Source organism: Colossoma macropomum, unplaced genomic scaffold (genome assembly GCF_904425465.1).
Source record: "Colossoma macropomum unplaced genomic scaffold, Colossoma_macropomum, whole genome shotgun sequence".
Lineage (NCBI taxonomy): Eukaryota > Metazoa > Chordata > Actinopteri > Characiformes > Serrasalmidae > Colossoma > Colossoma macropomum.
This window is the reverse complement of record NW_023494785.1, coordinates 12746752-12766790: the sequence shown is the minus strand read 5'-3', so window position 1 is coordinate 12766790 and position 20039 is coordinate 12746752. Positions and strand designations below refer to the sequence as shown.

Below are 20039 nucleotides of genomic sequence, written 5' to 3'. Positions count from 1 at the left end.
AGCAGTGTTCATAAAGCTATTTGACAGCTATATAAAGCCTTCATGACAACTGACATAAGGCTACCTACACATTTGTATGTGGATTATTCCGACAAATCGTTGTGAAATTAACAAATGAAGCCTTTATGACAACTGGTGCTTGTTGGAATAAGACTATAAATGTGTATGTTAGTCTATGTCAGTTGTCATGAAGGGTTTATGTAGGTGTCATGCAGTCTTATGAATGTTGCTCTTCAGTAAAGTGTTACCATGTTTTCTTATACATTGTAAGATTTAAAGCAGTGATGTTTTTTGTACAATATGCAGCCATTTTTAAAATCCCAAAGTAAACGGTCAGTGCACTAAATGCAGCATTTCTGCTCTTCCAGCATACCAATGAAAACTCAACATCTCATTACTGAAAAACCTGTTAGCAAGTAAAAAATACAATTTATATTTATAGATACATTTATATTTAAAACAGGTTGAAGTGTGGAGGCCATAGCTGTAATGTTTGCTGTCCAACTTAGACTCCAGTGTATAACATTATTCAGCTGCTATATTGTATAAATATTAATGCCATGATAATAATACTTAAAAAACATCTGTAGCGGCTTATTACTTCGGCTGTAGTGTAGATGTGTTTCAGCGCACTTCCAGTAACAAGGAAGCGAGTGTAAATGAATCCAAAAATGTTAAATTATTTTACGTTTTAAATAAACAACCAATTTTAAAGCCTTCTTAACAGTGTGGTAGAAGGAAAGTGTGGCTACCCCATCATGCTCCCTTTCCCCAAGTCTTTTCTGCAAAACTGTTTTATAATATTTACATAAAAATAACTAAACAGATGAATCTAATGAATACATGATTTAAACTGTGAACTGGTTCCAACACCATCTTTGGCCAGAACAATATTTCCTTTGTAAACAAACACATAGATCTTCTCTACACTCAGAAATGGTGCTTTAATTTCTTGTTGTTTTATTGATGCATTAGGTTTATTGTATGTAATTATCCTTAGTTAAAACTTCCAATTGCGTTGTACTACGTTTAACTGATCAGACTGATTCAATGGAAACAATACATGAAGTTAGTATTGTCAACAACTGTTTTGCTTTTATCCTGCAGTTCCTCTCACATCTAAGTAGTTCTAAAATATGTAAGGTGGAGTCTTTATACTTAAATGTTGTGTGATGATATTTTGCTCACCTTCACATCTGGGCATTGTTAATGGAATGATTAAAACATATTTAACTCTCATTAGCTGTCTGTATGTCCCTTGTATGTCTCAGTGATAGATTTTGGTTCTTTAGATCCCTTGGCATGAGACTAGATCAAATGCTCTTAGATCACAGACTCAGATGCATTATAGTTATCATCTTCCTACCTCTTCCTTTTGTTCCTTCCTGTACTACAGAAATTCTTCTAAGACAGAAGGGTTATATGAAATGTTAAGAAAGAGGTGACACATAAAAACTTGTGAAAGAAGGAACTAAAGAATGATACAGTGGATGACTCAAGAACTCGCAACACATAAACAAATACTCATGCAGACTTCTTCCACTGCCATTCCGTTCTGACCTGTCCCTTTAGTCACTCTTGTCCTTGAGCAACAGGAGACTCTGAAAACTGCTTTTCTGTAAGTATTAACTCTGTTTTGTGTGTAATTTTCTGTACTGCATGCTATGATTGTTACTAGTAATTGACTTTTTGGGTGTTTCTGAAACTAGGGGCACTTCTATAAGTCCCACTGGTGGATTTAAGGATATATGTTAACATTTTTTATATGAAACAGAGAAAATATGGTAACACTTTACTGAAGGTTGGTGTTTATAAGGCTACAGGACACCTACATACGCCTATAATGTTGGATTAAAGGCTTATTATAACAAGCGTCAGTTTTCATAAGACTTGCTGAGGTGATATGACATTAACACTGACAAGAGCAGCCATTATGACAACTGATGCTTGTTAGAATAAGCCTTTACAAATGTTTGCCATTTGTCATGAAAGACTTTTGTAGGAGTCATGCTGTCTTATGGATGCTGCCCTTCAATAAAGTGTTGCCCAAAATATTTTATTAGTGGCATAACATATTTTAAAATGTACAATTGTTGCTAAATGTAATGAATCAAAGTAATTTATGAAGCATATTTTGGATCAAAATACATTTTAGTCACATCCCAAAACCAAAAGAACTGCATTACAAAATTATATCTGCATTGCAAGCATGTTAAATCAATATATATATATATATATATATATATATATATATATATATATATATATATATATATATATATCCATCCCACAAAGCCAAACAAACCTACTTTCAATACAGAGATTTTAGCCCAATTAATTGTGTGAGAAAACTAATCTAGGTGTCTAAGTAAATATTATCCTTTTATAGCCAATGTTTTCTGTATGTCTTTCCCAGACAATGTAATATGGTCTATTTTTAATTAGAACAAAAAAAGTCATGTAATAAATTTCTCATTTTTTCAGTTAATAACAAAAGCCTCTGCTTGACAGGTTGTGTGGAAAATGGAGGATCACAAGTATGAAACATCTCAGCCCTTACTCTATGAATATGATAGCTCAGTGACATCGGTGTCTCCATGCGACATAACCGATATAACTGATTTCAGTAGAAAGTTTCTTCCACCATTCTATGCCATCATCTTCATCGTCAGCATGCTGGGCAATGGACTTGTGCTGTTTATCATGTATAAGTTTGAAAGGCTCGGAACGGTCACTAACATATTCCTCATCAACTTGGTGGTCTCTAACCTGATTTTCACCTTCACACTCCCGTTTCAAGCCGTCCACCAGAGCTCACAGTGGATATTTGGCAATGTGACATGCAAAATAGTCAGCAGTGCTTACTTCCTGGGGTTCCGCAGCTCCATCCTCTTCCTCACGCTCATGAGCTTTGACCGCTACCTGGCTGTGGTTCACGTTGTGGTGGCCACAAAGCAGCGGCGAAGCTGCTACGCCTTCTCCACAGCTGCCGTCGTCTGGAGCGTCAGTGTCCTTGCTAGCCTGGAAACCTGCTTAAAACACGAAGTACGTAAAGACCCAATTGTGGGGTATGTCTGTCAAGAAACTGAAACCAATATTAAAGTTCTGGGCACCTACACTCAGTTTATTTTGTTCTTTATCCTCCCTTTGGTTGTCATCGTCTACTGCTACATCAGGATTGCCCTGAGGGTGATCTCCTCCCGAATGAAGGGCAAACACCGGACTGTTAAGCTCATTTTTGTCATTGTGGTGCTCTTCTTCATTTGCTGGACCCCATACAACGTGATATTATTGATTAAAGAGCAGGAATTGAGCGACCCTTGTGATAACAGTCTTGTTTATCCGCAGTACGTCACTCACAACATTGCCCACCTGTACTTCTGTGTCAACCCTGTCTTCTACACTTTCTTGGGTAAAAAATTCCAGAATCATGTTCGCCAGCTGCTAGTTAGTAAGGTTCCGTGTTTAAAGAGCTATCTGAGCTTCAGTGGTGAAACCAGCAGATCCTTTTCTTAAATGAACTCCCAAAATCTGCAGTGACGACGGATGATGAATCAAAGCATCTCCAGTGTTTGTTTCATATAACACAGTTCTGTATGTTGGAGCATAATACTTAATGCAACAGTACAAAGAGTGGAAGTGGTTTTAGGGTAGACTGTGTAGCTTACCTTAAAAATAAAATGCTCATCACGGTACATTAGGCAATGTTTATGGTCCCCATACTCATGATAACGTCACTGGAAAGTGTGTATTAACACAAGCTAGATTTAGTATTTAGATTACATGTCTTGTGTCCAGAGCATTGTAAATAAGCTTAAACTGCATGGGGCTGCAACACAAATAATAGAGAATAATGTTAGTAGAAATGTCTGTTTGCTCGATATAAATGTATTCATGTGCACTGATTTGTTGAGCAGTCCAGTGAAACTGTAAATGTACTAGTCAGTGCTTAATGGACTGAAAAATGATGTGTGGTGATAAGAGTTGTTATTTGTTGTATGTGTTCACTTTTCGAAGATTAAAAAAATGGAAGAAATCTGAATTGAGTGGTTATTTATTGTGTGTTTTTTTGGGGACTATGAAGTTTTTGAAGTTTATGCATTTTGTCTACAACAAAAAAGGGGACTGTATGTGCTTAATAGAAGTTAAAAAATGTATGCCTTAGCTTAAACCCAACTGAATCGCTAGCATTACTGCTAGTAAGCCTAATATCACATTTCAAATAGCATGCCCACCCCTAATATGTAGCAAATAAACAGTTACTGTTTTTTTTTATAATGCACAGTAGTGCTTTCTGTAGAGGATGTTTAACTTATTTTCACTTAAAAAATCAACAAAACATGTAAACTGATCCAGGGTGCCCACACTGTTGCATACAACTGTATACACATACTGGGAAACACCAACAAGAAACACCAGGGAGTAATTACTGGGTGGGGTTCCACACAAGACACAAGCGTGGGGGGGGTGACACAAGAGCAGAGTGAAGGTGGAGGAGAAAACTGTGGCTCAATCTCAAATAGCTCCCTGTATAGTGCACTGCATAGGTCATGAAACTATGGCTTCTACACCCAAATAGTGCACTAAGTGTTAGACAAGGAGATGTGCAGCTTATAGCTGAATATACATGGCTATATATTGGACATCTAATGCAGTGTTTGGGTGTAGCAGCTGTTATTGTATGACCTACATAGCGCACTACATAAGGAGTAGGAAGCCATTTGAGATTCAGCCCAAAACAAACATAAGCACATGGCTGGAGATATGAAGGTAAACAAAAAGGGAAAACAAAGACAAGGGCAAGACAGGACAGGATGTTACAGTCTTATTGCTGAACAAATGTGGAAGCTCCGTTCCACCGTTATGGCATATTTGCTCTAAATCTCTGTCCAATTCCACTTAAAGTAACAGTAAATTTGCCTTGTCAGAATTTGAGAAGCTGACAGCTTAATAGTGGTTTGTTAGCCATGGTGAGGGGGTGGGGCCCATCCTGAATTAACGAAATGCTGTATTTGCACAAAGCATGAAAGCAAAGTTATTCTGGTGAATTGTAAATGTTCTTTCAATTTGTTCTTGTATTAATAAAAAAAATGAATATTGAACGCCACACCCACACAATGTTCCAGTACAGCTTTATTTGCCTTTGTTTTCTGTTTGCTTTTTAAAATGAAAATGCGTACAGTCCTGTGCAAAAGTCTTAGGCGTCTGAGAAAATGTTTTGTATTTGTTTAAAAAAAGGCAATCATTAATATAAATAGAAATAATTAACATTGTAATTTTATATCTATGTGTTAGCTGAACCATTTCCAAAGCTCTTCTTGAGCAAGCACAATATTTACATACCATGCAATACTAGGTATTCATCTAATCAATCCTACATTAAATCAAATCAAGTGAGGTGCTGATGGGTTTTTTAAATGCATATAATGACTGAAGTGAAGTCACCAAGCTTGAGTTCCTTTAAGTGTATTCCTCTAACAACAGCATTAATAACCTTAAAACAAAACCAAATCACGTTCTGTTTAACTGTATTTATGTTTTAAATTATTTGCATAAGCCTTTTGCGCAGTACTGTATTTCTAAAATTTCCGGTCAGTGTATCTGACCTATTTCCTGTCTGGCCAGTGGCTGCAAATGCCAAATCACGGCAGCTAGCAAACCACCACAAAATAGACGACACGCAAACATTTCCTCCTGTCTGTCTAGCACGCTTGTAACACTGTTGCTGTGAGAATGCCTTAATGCGATTAGTAGTGTGCTTCTGGGGGCCAGGGTGCACACTGCAGTCCCTGATTGCATTCAGGACCTGAGGGCTTCTCAGCCTGCTTGTGAGAACCGCCCTCTTCAGCGGGGGAGTGCGAGCCCATGGGCACAAAGCACTATGGAAACCTAGCGCAGAGAAAAGCGGAAGTGAGGCTGAGTCATGGACCAAAACATAAGAGCATTGGTCGATGACGCACAGTCGTGCAATGTGCAAAGAGGAGTGCACTGGTTTGCTAAGAGCATTCCCAAGAAGACGGGAGAAAAAAGACGGGTTATCTGGTCCTTAACATTATTGAGGCATGTGATGCAATACGTTTGAAGTGGGTCTGGGTCGTATAGGAGTTAATTACAGGAGCTTTCTTCCTATTAAATAAATAAACCTATGTTCTTCCCTTAGGCCTGTGCCACTTAGAAAGGGTTCTCACAGGAGTGGCGCTGGTTCGCTGAAAGGAAAGGGCTTTCAGTTTGTGCTTTAACTATATGCAGTTGTGTTTGTAAATGTTTCTATAAGCACTGATCATTGTTATTATATCAAAACTATGTATCAATTTTTTTTGTCATCATTATTCTTTTTTACATCATGTCAACGCAGCAAGAGCACTTGCTCTTCACATTGTGTGACCATTCAGGATGAATGAACCAGTAGAAATGCTCCAAAATCACTTGACATAAAATCTCATTACATTTACTCACATTAAAAGTTAAAGGCGAATTGGTTTTCTCAAACTTTCTGAATGATGAAGTTGTTAAGATGTAAATAAGGCTGTTCAGAGTGGTTTGATGTGAATTGCTTTGTTCTAGAGAAACTTTCCAACTGTGGTTGATGGGTGGTGAGAGGAAACCAGATGTCTGAAGTGAAGCTACCTCAAAGAAAGCTGTTACAAATACAGCAGTTATGAATACCCTGCTTAATGTCTCAGATGTAGTTTTAGTATAAGATTAGAAGTAAGCTCTTAGATTAGCACTGAACTTTTCAGACGTCTGGTTCCTTTCCCCATCACTGCAAACATTTCTGACTCTGTTTCTCTATAACATATCAAACCACCCTGAATGACTTGTTTGTTGTAACCATTTATTTACATAAACATTTACAAAAACTGGCAAAAATTGGGTTTCCCTTTTAAGAGTTTTCCCAAGGCAGCGCTGCTATACGGGACCGAGCAAAGAGCGATGAAGGTTTTAAAACCCAAACTGACCCTCAAGCTCTATTCTCAGGGCAAGGCTGATCTAAGCTTTGGTGAAAATGGATATTGAACAATGGTGAAGGCAATATAAATCACAATTACTATGAATGCAGACCAAAAGAGCATGTGTACAGTAACTGCTAAATAAATAGGCTTATGTTCTCCACTTGACCTGTTTATATGCTGAACCCTAAGGCCCATGTCCAACCACTGAGAAAGCATATGCTTTGAGGTCTTCCTGACGAAGCTTCATTTCATGAAAAGACAAGGCTACTAAGCTTATGCTTTGACCTCATTCAGCTAAACTTGTACACGTTCTTCAAAACAATGCTAAACAAAGAAATTTATAAATGTTATGTTAAAATCATTAAGCTAACACCTGCTCATCAATTAAAACAAGGTTGCTCATAAAAGAAGCCAATAAAGGCTGAAAGTGGGTAGAGTTTATTACAGCAGGTAAACTTCTGAGCACAAAAGTGGAGCAAAGATGTGTGCAACTTATAATTGACTGTAAAAAGTCCAGTATGTCCAGCTATAGAATGAGTGTATCTCATTCAGTGTCCACTGATTAACTCTGCTATAGGTTTAGTACAGGATACATGTGTCTGCTTTAGGTAAATCTACCCACTCTTTTATTTCCTGCCTCTGAGCCACACATTTCTCATCAGCTGAATCACCACATATTCTGGGAAGTACATTTGCCACATAAGGATTAAGCTAATAACAGCTTGAACTATAACCAGTTAACTTTAACCCCTTATAATACATCATATGATAAGCCTTATTGCATTAAGGCTTATTATTCAGTAAATACATGGATTGCAAGAGTAACTACATGACTATTTTTGTTATACAAGTGTGTAATAAAAGTTTGTACCTGCTGTTAAATGAAACATAGTAAAGTCTTCTACACTCTGAATGTACAGTACTGTGCAAAAGTCAGAGACAGCCCTTCATTTATTGTATTTCCAGTCAAAACAGCCACTAAGTACAAATTCATTTTGCGGCATCTGGGAAAAACAGAGAACATATATTTGAAAGAAAATTGCACAGAAACCTCAACAACTAAGAGGGGGGAGGACAATGCCTGAAATCCCTTCCCCTTCCAATCTAAAGCCCTATAAAGCCCCATCTCTACGTTCCGTTTCCCATGACGAAGTTTTCGTAATCCCCACAAACACCTCATCTCCTCCCATAGTAAAAGAGGGGTCCGCCCACTTCTAGCTTCAGACAGAGGCCACCCAGAACCCCAGCCCAAGTTTCAGACATCTCTCCCCTCCCTCAGTCAGACTCCCCTCATACTACCAACACTACTCGCAAAAAATAATCTAAACATTTTCAGTATTTAGTGTGTCCACTTTGCCTTTATTACAGCTTCCATTCTTTTCAGGATACTCACTTTCAGTTCTTCCAGGAAATCTGCAGGGATATTTTCCACACCTCCAAATTTCAGTCTTAGAAGTTGGTTGAATTTTCTGCTTCTTATGGTCCAAGTAAACCCAAACACATTCATTGTTCTGGGAACATTAGCAGCCTCTTTGATTTAAATTTTTCTTATTTTTTGTCAATTTTGATTTCTCAGTAACAGCTTCTTGACAGCTACACATTCTTTCAGACTTATCTTCTCATGATGGAAGGATGGACAAAAACACCTGTGGATTTATTTCAGATCTGAAGTAAGAGTGGAGCTTTCTCCTCTCTCTCAAAGATAAGAGCTTTAAGTGCTGTTTATCTGCCAGGTCTTGCATGAGTCCCATTTTTCCCTACATCTTTTAAGATTTTTTAAGCTATAGTTTTGTTGTTCAAAACTTTGGAAATTAAATATATTTTGACTGGAAATGAAACAAATGAACTTTAGTGTCTGACTTTTGCACAGTACTGTAGGTAATGATATATTTCTGCCTTAAATCAATTCTTTAAATAATTTACATCTTGTCCAAAAAACTAGACTCCTTGACACTAAAGTAAGGACAAAGCAAGACTCACTGAAGCCCACGTTATTTAGTAACATACAATAACATGAATTCACAAATTCATTCCATTATACATTATCCCAACAGATGACTAATGTATGTGACCTCCAAAGCCCTTTGAATCAACCCCAATGCACAGTTTTCTAAAAACACACTGCGTCTTTCTCAATCATTCTTGATCTCTGTGTTCTTTGCACAACAGTGCTTTTGGGAAATCAGTCCTTCATTTCATACTGACGGGAATCCTGACTGCAATCATTCTGCTGAAGACTGCATTCTTCAATATGACTGTGTCCAAAAAAAAGAAAGAAAGAAAAGAATAAAACTGGAGTAAGGTCATAAAACTTTCTCTCTGATGAAACACAAAAGGAGAGTTCACTTCACCTTAATATATTCCATTCTTGTTTTTAATAGAACTGTCAAGCTGTGCTCCTTTGCCCTAAACTTATGAGGAATTTCACTTAATTATTGGATTACACTTGCATGTACCTTGACGCACACAGTGCCCCGTGGCTTCACAATGGACTGCGATTTCTTGTTCAGCTCTCTCCCTCGCTCGGCTCCTGATTTTGATGTGTCTCTTGCTCTAAGCTGTTTTCGAGTTGGGAGGGTTTTTTTTAAAGATTGGGTTCTTGCCTTTTTAAGCATGACTGCGAAATAAGCATGCACCTAGGGGTTTAAAAGCAATTTCCAGGCCGTTGCCTCTGACAGAGGCGTATGCTGAGAATCATACACATGTCTGTATATCTGCCTCCTCACCAGACTGAGCCGAAACTCCATCACTGTTTCATTACCATAGCAGGTGGCTGCCGCACCAGGTTCATCATCCTTTGAGAAAATGTATTCTGTGACCAAATCTAAGCAATTTTTCCTTTTGTCACATTTGCTCAATTGACAGATACACTCAGGATGGACTCGACTTGCTAGAAGGGAACTGCATTGTTGGTAAGTGTATGTGGGAATCCATTTTAAAATGTATTAATGTAAGGGTGGATAGAGAGCTTACAACAAGGCTTTATGTTGGGGAATGACAGTAGAAGACAATTTTGGGAATTGAAAATGGGCTGAAGTGTTGAATGACATTGTAGGTCCATATATAGGAGCTTTTAAAGCCTTACTCGCTCAAGGACAGGAAGAGGCTGCACTCTGTCAGTCTAAATAACATGCTATTGCAGTGCTGTTCATGGGCAGCAATCGCAGTAGCAAAGCTTTCACATTACTCCATTCAGCAAAAAGAAAACAATTTCCTCTCAGAGAGAAGAGATGATTCACAGATACAGTGACTTGATGTGTGACACGTCGGTTGGCAAATGCTCAGAATTATGGAAATCATATACAACATGGTGCAACAACCCAATTGAAACCCTTCCTAACCTCAAACTGCACACATGACATACGATGTAGAGGCACACCAGCTGTAATACATTTTTGACAGTGAGGGTCTCTGTGAGGTTTCATTTACTGTTTCAGGGGGACTTCAGAAAAAGTGAGTCAACAGGTTTGCTAGCTTTCATTTACAACCTTGGATCTTTGCTTGTAGTGGCTTGCTGGTTTGGCTGATGCTGTGTGCAAGAAAGAAAACTCCCACCCTGCTTAAAACTCTTCATTTTTGATTTGTTATGGACATCAATTTTGAGGGTAGCATGGTCTTCACGCTGAAGCTCACTCTATGATTGCAATCATGCTGCTACCATAGAGAGCATTTTCCCTGTTCAACCCCCCCATGACTCCTGTTGGCCATTGTCAACATCTTACCAAATGGTTTTAAAAACTTAAGTACTACATTGCAACTGTTAGTACATCTTCTAAAACCAAGAATCAGTGAAACTGAGAAGTTTCTTAACATTCAGAGGTGTGGAAATTGATTCCTTCTTGGCCACATCTCTGCAAAAATTAGCCTTTTCCCTCTTCTAATGTTCTGAAATCAACTGAAGGCCTTGCTAATTTAGATGAAGAGTTGAATCAAGAATGATTAATGAGGCAGGACCCGAAAGTCTGGACTGGAGTCACATATTAATATCAGGGAATGAACACAATCTTTCCTTACTTGTCAAGTGACTACACACTGTATAATCACTGCTATTTTGAAGATGGTATAGAGGACTCGTTGTGCTAACAAGATGGCTTTCTATTTGCTGTGTTGTTGGTTGCAATAGCTGTAAAGTAAGCGAGGGATTATAACTTTCCATGAATTCTGTTGCTTTCTGTCATGTATTCAATTGTAAAATGCATGACACAACTCTTATTGCAACCCCCTTGATCACCCACACTGCACTTGACCCCCACAGGACCACCACAGAGCAGGTATTATTTGGGTGGTGGATCATTTTCAGCACTGCAGTGACACTGACATGATGGTGGTGTGTAATGTGTGTTGTGCTGGTATGAGTGGATCAGACACAGGAGTGCTGCTAGACTGAGACTGGTCCACCAACCAAAAATATCCAGCCAACAGTGTCCTGTGACCAGTGATAAGGACTAGAGGATGACTAACACAAACAGTGCAGCAACAGATGAGCCATCGTCTCTGACTTTACATTCACAAAATGGACCAACAAGGTAGGAGTATCTAATAGAGTGGACAGTAAGTGGACAAAGTAAGTGTTTAAAAAATCCAGCAGCACATAGGGGCAACAAAAGGCTGGTAAAATGGTGTAATGCTTAAAAAAACACCTGGTGGTTAATTGGTAACAGGTCAGTAACATGACTGGGTATAAAAAGAGCGTCCCAGAGAGGCTTTCAGAAGTAAAGATGAGGAGGGGTTCACCACTCTGTTTAAGACTGCATGATCAAATAGTGCAACAATTCAAGAATAATGTTTCTCAACATAAAATAGCAAAGAACTTTTGCTTTTCATCATCTACATTACATAATAACATTAAAAGATTCAGAGAATCTGAAGAAATCTCTGTATGCAAGGGACAAGGCCGAAAACCAGTATTTGCTGGCAATGATCTTTGGGCCCTCAGGCGGCACTGCTTTAAAAACAGACATGATCCTGTAGTGGAAATCACTGCATGGCTCAGGAACACTTCTGAAAACCACTGTCCATGAACACAGTTTGCATCCACAAGTACTAATTAAACTCAAACGCAAAGAAGAAACACACCTTCTCTTGGCCCAAGCTCATTTAAACTTGACTTAGGGGAAGTGGAAAAGTGTCCTGTGGTCTGACGAATCAACATTTGAAATTCTTTTTGGAAATCATGGACACTGTGTCCTCCGGGCTAAAGACCACTCAGCTTGTTTTTAGTGCACAGTTTAAAAGCCAGTATTCATGATGGTATAGGGATGCATTAGTGCACAGGGCATGGGTGACCTGCACATCTGCGAAGGCACCATTAATCCTGAATGATACACACATGATTTGGCAACATATGCTGCCATCCAGACGACGTCTTTTTCAGGGAAGGCCTTGCTTATTTCAGCAAGACAATGTCAAACCACATTCTGCTCGTATTACAACAGCATAGCTCTGTATTAAAAGAGTCTGGGCACTAAACTGACCTGCCTGCAGTCCAGATTTGTAACACTCACTGATGACATTTGGCACATGATAAAATGAAAAATCTGACGAAGGAGACCCCGAACTGTTGAGCAGCTGAAATCCTACGTTAAGCAAAAATGGGAAAACATTTCACTTTCAAAACTACAGCAGTGTCTCCTCAGTTCCCAAACACTTACAGAGTGCTGTTAAAAGCAGACGTGATGAAACACAGTGGTAAGCATACCTCCGTCCCAACTTTTTTGTAACGTGTTGTTGGTATCAAATTCAAAATGGGCATATGTTTTTAAAAAAAAACAATAACATTTCTCAGTTTCAACATTTGATTTGTTGTCTTTGTGCTATTTTCAATGAAATACAGGGTTTAAACGATTTGCACATCATTGAATTTAGTTTTTATTTACATTTTGCATAGCGTCCCAACTTTTTTGGAAATGGGGTTGTATTTGAAATGATAAGGCATATTCCATTAATTATTAGCATATTCCATAGGAAACCAGCACTTTTTTGTGATCAAGAATTTTTATCGTTTCACAAAACAACAAACAAGGGGTTTGGGGAGCAACAGACAGCCAAAAAAAAAATAAATAAAAAAATACAATAACATAGAGACATGGACAGCAAGAATGATCATAGGTACAACATCATAAAATTAAATAAGGGAGGAAGTGTCCATATTCAATGCATACCTTGCAGGAAATCCAAAATATGTAACATAAAAGTTAAACAAACAAACAAAACAAACAAACAAACAAAAAAAAACACTTTTTTAAGCCTGCAGTATGAAAAGTGGAATGCTGTTTCTCCCACCCTTAGGAAAGGAACCCAGCTTTATTTTGTTGGCTTTGTCAAAGTATTGTTTTGTTGCCCTCCAAAGTAAAGTCATTTTCATAATCTTTCACATCTAGTTACATTTACGTTGTGCAGTGATGCCAAATGTAGCAGCTTCAACAGAACAATCATGTGACTGAAACACCTGGATTTCTAACACTACATAATGTTTCTCTTTATCTATAAGATATGACTGGTATAAAATGATGGCCCTAAAAAAGAGCTGGTTGATTATTGCTAAATAACTATTAGATTAAAAATGCTATTAGGTTATCAGTGCTAAACCACAACAAGTGCAGGGCAAACTGTCACTCTTGTGAAAAGCTAATGACATCAGATATTTTGAGCAGTATAGATGTGTAAGTAGCTTGTCAAAAATACATGGACAAAAACATGGCAAGGCAACAGTGATGCAGTCTCATTTTCACATGCATGTATGAACAGCTGCTATAACTCATAAACATATTGACCTGTCCATCCTACAACAGATCTGCTAATAAATGTTCACTGCACTGGTAATAAGGAATCTTACATCCTACAACTTAAAGCGTCTTAGGGAACTCATTAAATTGTCTTCAAAGGCAGATAATCTTCCTGAAAAAAGAGCACTTAGCACTAAAAACACAATCAGAAAAGAGACAAAAGGAGGAAAAAGGCCCAAAAAAAAGACTTCATGCTTCTCTCGTCTGGTTTGTTGACTGTACAGAAAGCATCCCCACAGTGCTTTTGTCAGTCGTCTTCTTGCCCTGTAGACATGAGTGTCTGTGTGTCTCCCAGGGCCGTGCGTTGTCTGTGCTAGCGTGCGAGTGGAGCTGAGAGACATGCTAGCTCCTCAGGCAAAGCAATTATTGGCCGGTTTCATTGTTGAACGCACTGCTGTCAGGGCCTCAGGAGAGCGGGAGGCAACTCCTTGAAAAAAGTTTTCTTCAAAATGGCCACCAGATGCCTCAGAGTCTGATGTAGATTTCCACAAAGGTGGCAAATCTCTGCCCTCTGTAATTAGAGGGAAATTCACACGCAAGCAAAGCTGTGTTGTGTGAAAGCAAGAGAAATAGAGAAATGTGATTGTTTAAACACTGTTAGTTCATTTTGTTGTTTTAATCTCTGCTCGGCAGATGCTTAGCTACAGTTGCTCTAGCTGTATACAACATGCTTCTGAACCTTTTACAGTCAACTGCAAGCTGTAATCCACACATTTTTTTGCTTGTATTGAATGTACGTCAGTTGACGTCAATGGTTTCTTTCATGACTGACCTGGTTTTGATTAAAGGAAAAGTGTGAATGCATTGCTTTTAGAAACAGTCACTCTTGTCCACAGCAACTTACAATTGAATGTAGTATTACGAGTTTTGCCCAATGACTTTTTTGACAGAGCTTGGTGGGGTAGCCCAGGCAGGGAATCAAACACTATCTGCATGGAGGGCAGCGGTATTACCTGGTACTCTGTACTATCCATTTTTTAAGTCTTGTTTATACAATCTTTTAGAAGTATAGCTGAATGTAGCATAAGTATAAGCTTAGCGGCCTCTTCTTCCATTACAGAAAGTGTAGTGAGGGATGCCTCAAGGCCAGTGCTTTCAGTGCACTGACAAAAGCCTAAGAGCTCAGTATAAGCATTTCAAAATCAAAACATTGGCTTAGTTTTCTGATGTAGCTTCTGTGACCACTGAAGAAGAACTAGAGGATGACCAATAGAAACTGTGCAGCAACAGATGAACAAGCATCACTGACTTTATGTCTACAAGGTGGACCATCAAGATAGGAGTGTATAATAGAGTGGACCATGAGCGGACATAGTATTTAAAAATTCCAGTAGTACTGCTGTGACAGATCCACTCGTACCAGCACAACACACACTAACACACCACCAGCATATCAGTTTCACTGCAATTCTGAGAATGACCCGCCACCAAAATAATACCTGTTCTGTGGTGGTCCTATAGGGGCCAAGCCATTGAAGAACTGGGTGAAAGGGGGCTAGCAGAGAAACAGATGGACCACAGTCTGCAATTGTAGAACTACAAAGTGCACCTATGTAGTAAGTGGAGCTGATAAAATGGACAATGAGTGTAAAAACAAGGAGCTGTTTCTAATAAAATTCTCGATGAGTGTTCATTTTTCAGTATTTGTCAATTCTTTGCCTTTTTACAGCTTCCATTATTTTTGGGGAACTTGCTTTCAGTTTTTTTTTTTAAGAAAAAGTGCAGGGTATTTTTCTGCACCTCTAAAGTTCAATAATTTTTTGCTTCTCTCAATCCAAGTAATCCCAAATTCATTCAATGATGAGGTCTGGACTCTGGGATGGACAGTCCACTGTTCTGAGAACACCAGCAGCTTCTTTGTTTGATTTGCACGTTCTTTTTTTGTCTATGTCCTTTTCTCAGTAACAGCTTCTTGACAGCTACACATTCTTTTAAACCCATAGCATTGAGTTGTCTTCTCACAGTGGAAGGATGGACAGACACACCTGTGGTTTTCTGAGGCAAGAGTTGGCCTTCATTTTCTCCTCTCTTTCAAAGAAGAACGCTTTAAGTGCTGTTTATCTGATGGTGATGTTTTTAGTGGCTGTCAAGGTTTTGCACAATTGTTGAGTCTTCTTTAAGTCATATGTTAACTTCAGTTTTCCCTTATTTTCTTTTGACTTTTCACTTCCTTCTACTAGTAAATTATCCTTTATCTAATCACCTGAGACATATCTCCTAAAAATGAATTACTTGTACTTAATGGATGTTTTGACTGAGAACTGAAAAAAATGAATGGTAATCTCTTACTTTTGCATGTTACACATAGACACACGTTATTGTTTTTTTCCTTCTCGTGTAAGGTATATTATGCCCAGTATGGTCAATATACCATTGTGCAACAATATGCGCCCACACAACATACTATACTACATGCAAGCTACAAACAACAACTATATTCCCTGTAAAGTCATCAGTTTGTCACATCAGTCAGACTTTGAGTGCATGCAATGTTTACTTTTCTCTACACTTTTTTACAGATCCAGGGTAAGGGGGTGAATAAATGTTAACAAGCACGCACATAATTCATACAAAGTCTTTACAGGAACTATGGGGAGCCTCAGAGCTGAAAACGTCTTGCTCAGTTAGACGATGAGCCAGTGTTTCTTGTTTATCATGGGTTATTAGCTTGAGGTGAAACAACTCACTCAAGTTGACACAAACCTAAAAGCTATGCTATTAAGCATCATGCAAAGGGTAAACTACTAGTAGGCATTGCTCATTCACTCAACATCATAACTACTTGTGCAGCAGTAGCATGATGTTCATGCATTTCTGAGTAAATATTTGCAGTGCGTTCTGGTTGATGTCACTGCACTGGTATCTGTGTGCTTCAGTGTACTGCAGAATCAAAATGTCCAATTTGCCTTGACAGATGTTTATGGATACATACAACATGACTGTGGGAATTTTTTTTTTATTACAGAAGTCAGAAAAAGGGGTTATAGATGCTAATTAACCTTGCTAAAATTTGTAAAACATTAAGCAACTCCAATCAGCCATTCTAGCTGCAGGCATCTTAGACTTAATCTTTAGTGTCTACAGCTATTTCCATGTATATATGCTTCACTGTTTTTTATGCAAGACAAAGAAACTGGATTGTAAAACAGTAACTGTTGCTGTGGCATCAGAGCAGCCAGTCCAGGGTTACCATTCTTAGAATGCAATCCTGATCATGTTGATTTAGGAGTGCATATTCCCACATGCAGCTCCCAAGTCATATTTTTCCTTGATGCAGCTCAGTTTTATGGGTGTGATGTACATTCTGAGATGATCCTCATTTGTTAATTGAGGTTTGACATGCGTCAACATATTTTTCACAGACAACTAACAAAAGGTGAAGTTCAAATGCAAGACACTTTCTGAAATGAGTTTAGTTTTTTTTTGTTTTTGTTTTTTTCCTTTGGACTCAGTAGACAAGTAATAGGAATAGGGGGAATTATTAATCTTTTAAAGTTGTTTTGGCCACTGAATGAACAGTAAGTAATTAACTTGATCATTTTTATCTGTTTGGAATTATTTTTAGTTACTTCACATTGTAGACTTCAATAACACAATAATACACAACAATAACATAGTCCAACAATAGTTCATATTTCCATGCAATTGTCCAAGGTGATGTGGTGATATATAGTTTTGGCTCCAGCTTTTTAGGTACCAGAGTTGGATCTCTTTCTGCAGAATCACCAACCACTTCACTTCCTGTTATGTGGTGGAATCAATGCTGTCCACTCACTGTCCACTCTATTAGATGCACCTGCGTTGTTGGTCCACCCTGTAGATGTATAGCCAGAGACGATAGCTCATCTGCTGCTGCACAGTTTGTGTTGGTCATCCTCTAGTCCTTCATTGGTGGTCACAGGACGCTGCCCACAGGATGCTGATGGCTGGATATTTTTGGTTGGTGGACTAATCTCAGTCCAGCAGTGACACCGAGGTGTTTAAAAACTCCAGCAGCACTGCTGTGTCTGATCCCCTCACACCAGCGCAACACACACTAACACACCACCACTACATCAGTGTTAGTGCAGTGCTGAGAATGATCCACCACCCACATAGTTCCTGCTCTGTGAGGATCCATGTGGGGTTCAACCCTTTTAAAGGCAGACTATTAAGGTTAACTCCTTAAATAGCCAAGACCCACCGGTAGTTTAACTGGACACTTCTATAACTCAGCTAGTTTGCTTTGAAGTCCCTGTAGTTATTGAATAATCAGCATGAGTATAGACTAAAACTGGGATTTTAAGGGGTTAAATGCTATTATAGCAAGTTTTTTAGACCTGTTCAAGGTAGGCAAACACTTAGGGACCCCAGGAGTCAGGGAACCCCATATGAATACAAATTAGATATATACATACTCTGTATGCCAAGAAATACCTCTAGGAATGGCTGTTAATTGCTATCATAGCAATTTTTAGCTCTAGTTTTTTAGCTCTGTTTAAGGTAGGTAAATTCCAATAAAAACACAAATTATAGTGCTACATAGGTGGAAGCCCTTGCAGGATAAGGTGCACCCCACTCCACAATTTCTCAGATCAAAGAATGAGATCAAATCTAACTTGTACACATTTACCAAATGGATGTGGTCTAATTAACCCCTTAAAATCCCAGGCTTATTATATACTAAGGCTTATTATTCAGTAAGTACAGGGACATCAATGCAAACTGGCTGAGCTATTTTAATGTAAAAGAAGTGTGTAAAAAAACTTATCATTCAAAGGGTTAAACTGAAAAATGTTTCAGATCAGCATACATATTTGTTCTAACTGCTGCTGTCTAATACACAGCAAATCATGGTGTCTATATATATACTCACTAATGATATGTTTACAATTCTACATCCTGAAAGCCTTAAAGAAAAAACATCCCTGTCAAAAGGAACATAATGATATAAAGAACATAAATGTATTATTTAAAAACACTGAAATTGGCTTGAATTCACTGAATGTATTCATGCCCTGCTTTGCTACTGTACATGCCAGTAAAAAGGCTTCAATCTGTGCTAAACATGTGGTCTCATAAAAACACACAGAAACTTCAATCGATATCTTGAACCTCACCTCATTCTCTTCTGGACTGCTTGAAGGATGAATACTTGAATGCTTAAATCAAGGTCTCTTTCACGCTGTCTTTCTCTCTCTCTCTCTCTCTCTCTCTCTCTCTCTGCACCAATCCAACTCTAAGCAGAAGGCCTATCACTTAAGCGATACACAGCTTCACATAAATCTTGTGTGTTTTTAAAGCTCTGGCTTCCCAAGGTCAGCTAAAAGCTGCACTTCCTGTGGATGTGAGCACCCATTTTTCCCCTGCTCTCTCTGTGGACAGCAGCCTGTGATGGATAGATCACTCAAAGTGCCTCTTCTTGGCATTTCAGGCACAACACACAACACCCTGGCACACATGCACGCACAGTTCTCCACGTCCCAAGCCGGCATCTAAAGAGCGCATGAACGGCAGCTTCCAGGTTTTATAACTACTACGAGCCGGCGGAGCTTCTAATTCTTTATTTTTATGATCTCCTTTGTTACCTCTGTTTACGTGCCTCCTATGCTCTTGAGACACACAAAGCAAATGGATTTCAAGCTAAGGCAGGGGCATGAGGCCATGTGTTGATTGTAAATGCACTCACTCAGGTCAGTAGTTTTAAATAAACACACACGTCACCCCCTCAAACCTAGACTGAACATTCTGTCATTCATTTTCTTTCCTCTGTTTAATACTATGGCACCTTCCTACGGGACAACAATGGACAGTGTTTTCGTTCCTCATGAAATGCTATTTACAAGAGATGTAAATCAATGTTCGCTTTGTTTTCTACAGTGATCCCTTCCCCCACTGAGAAATCAATAACCTTCATAATGCATGTATTCTTGTACATTGCCAGTAACAACTGTCTGTTGGTTGTTGACAGAAGTGGAAGTGCTGTTTGAACGTGGGCTCTGAGACAAGGTAACCAGCAGTGGGAAACCCTCAGGGTCTTCTAAGCCTTTAGAGAAGGCTTATTGATTTCTCTGAGATTTTTATTTAATATAATCATTCTGCTTGTTGTATTTTAACTCTGCAAGTATTGTAATAATATTCTTATGTCATTGTTAATTTTTGATTAGGAACAAGGGGTTAAATCCTTGAAATGCCCAGTGAAAAGTTGTCCAATAAGGATTTTTTCTCTGTGGTATCTAGGTAGATACAGCCAAGCTAGCTCTCCCATTGTTTAGGACTTCAGGAGATGAACAGAAGGCCTAAGGATCAGATTGACCACTAA

The 20039-nt window shown here is 38.6% G+C and overlaps 1 protein-coding gene across 1 annotated transcript; it reads left to right on the top strand.

Annotated features, from left to right (window-relative positions):
- The first annotated feature begins 1497 nt into the window (after positions 1 to 1497).
- ccr12b.2 (chemokine (C-C motif) receptor 12b, tandem duplicate 2) lies at positions 1498 to 4053 on the top strand. Its single transcript, XM_036578706.1, has 2 exons — positions 1498 to 1618; positions 2512 to 4053. Exon 2 carries the CDS (start codon positions 2524 to 2526, stop codon positions 3514 to 3516), a length of 993 nt encoding a protein of 330 aa, XP_036434599.1. The 5' UTR covers positions 1498 to 1618; positions 2512 to 2523; the 3' UTR covers positions 3517 to 4053.
- The last annotated feature ends 15986 nt before the right edge of the window (positions 4054 to 20039 follow it).

Excerpts from the sequence above, each read along its gene's own strand:
- ccr12b.2 (XM_036578706.1), top strand. The coding sequence starts at position 2,524 with ATGGAGGATCACAAGTATGAAACATCTCAGCCCTTACTCTATGAATAT.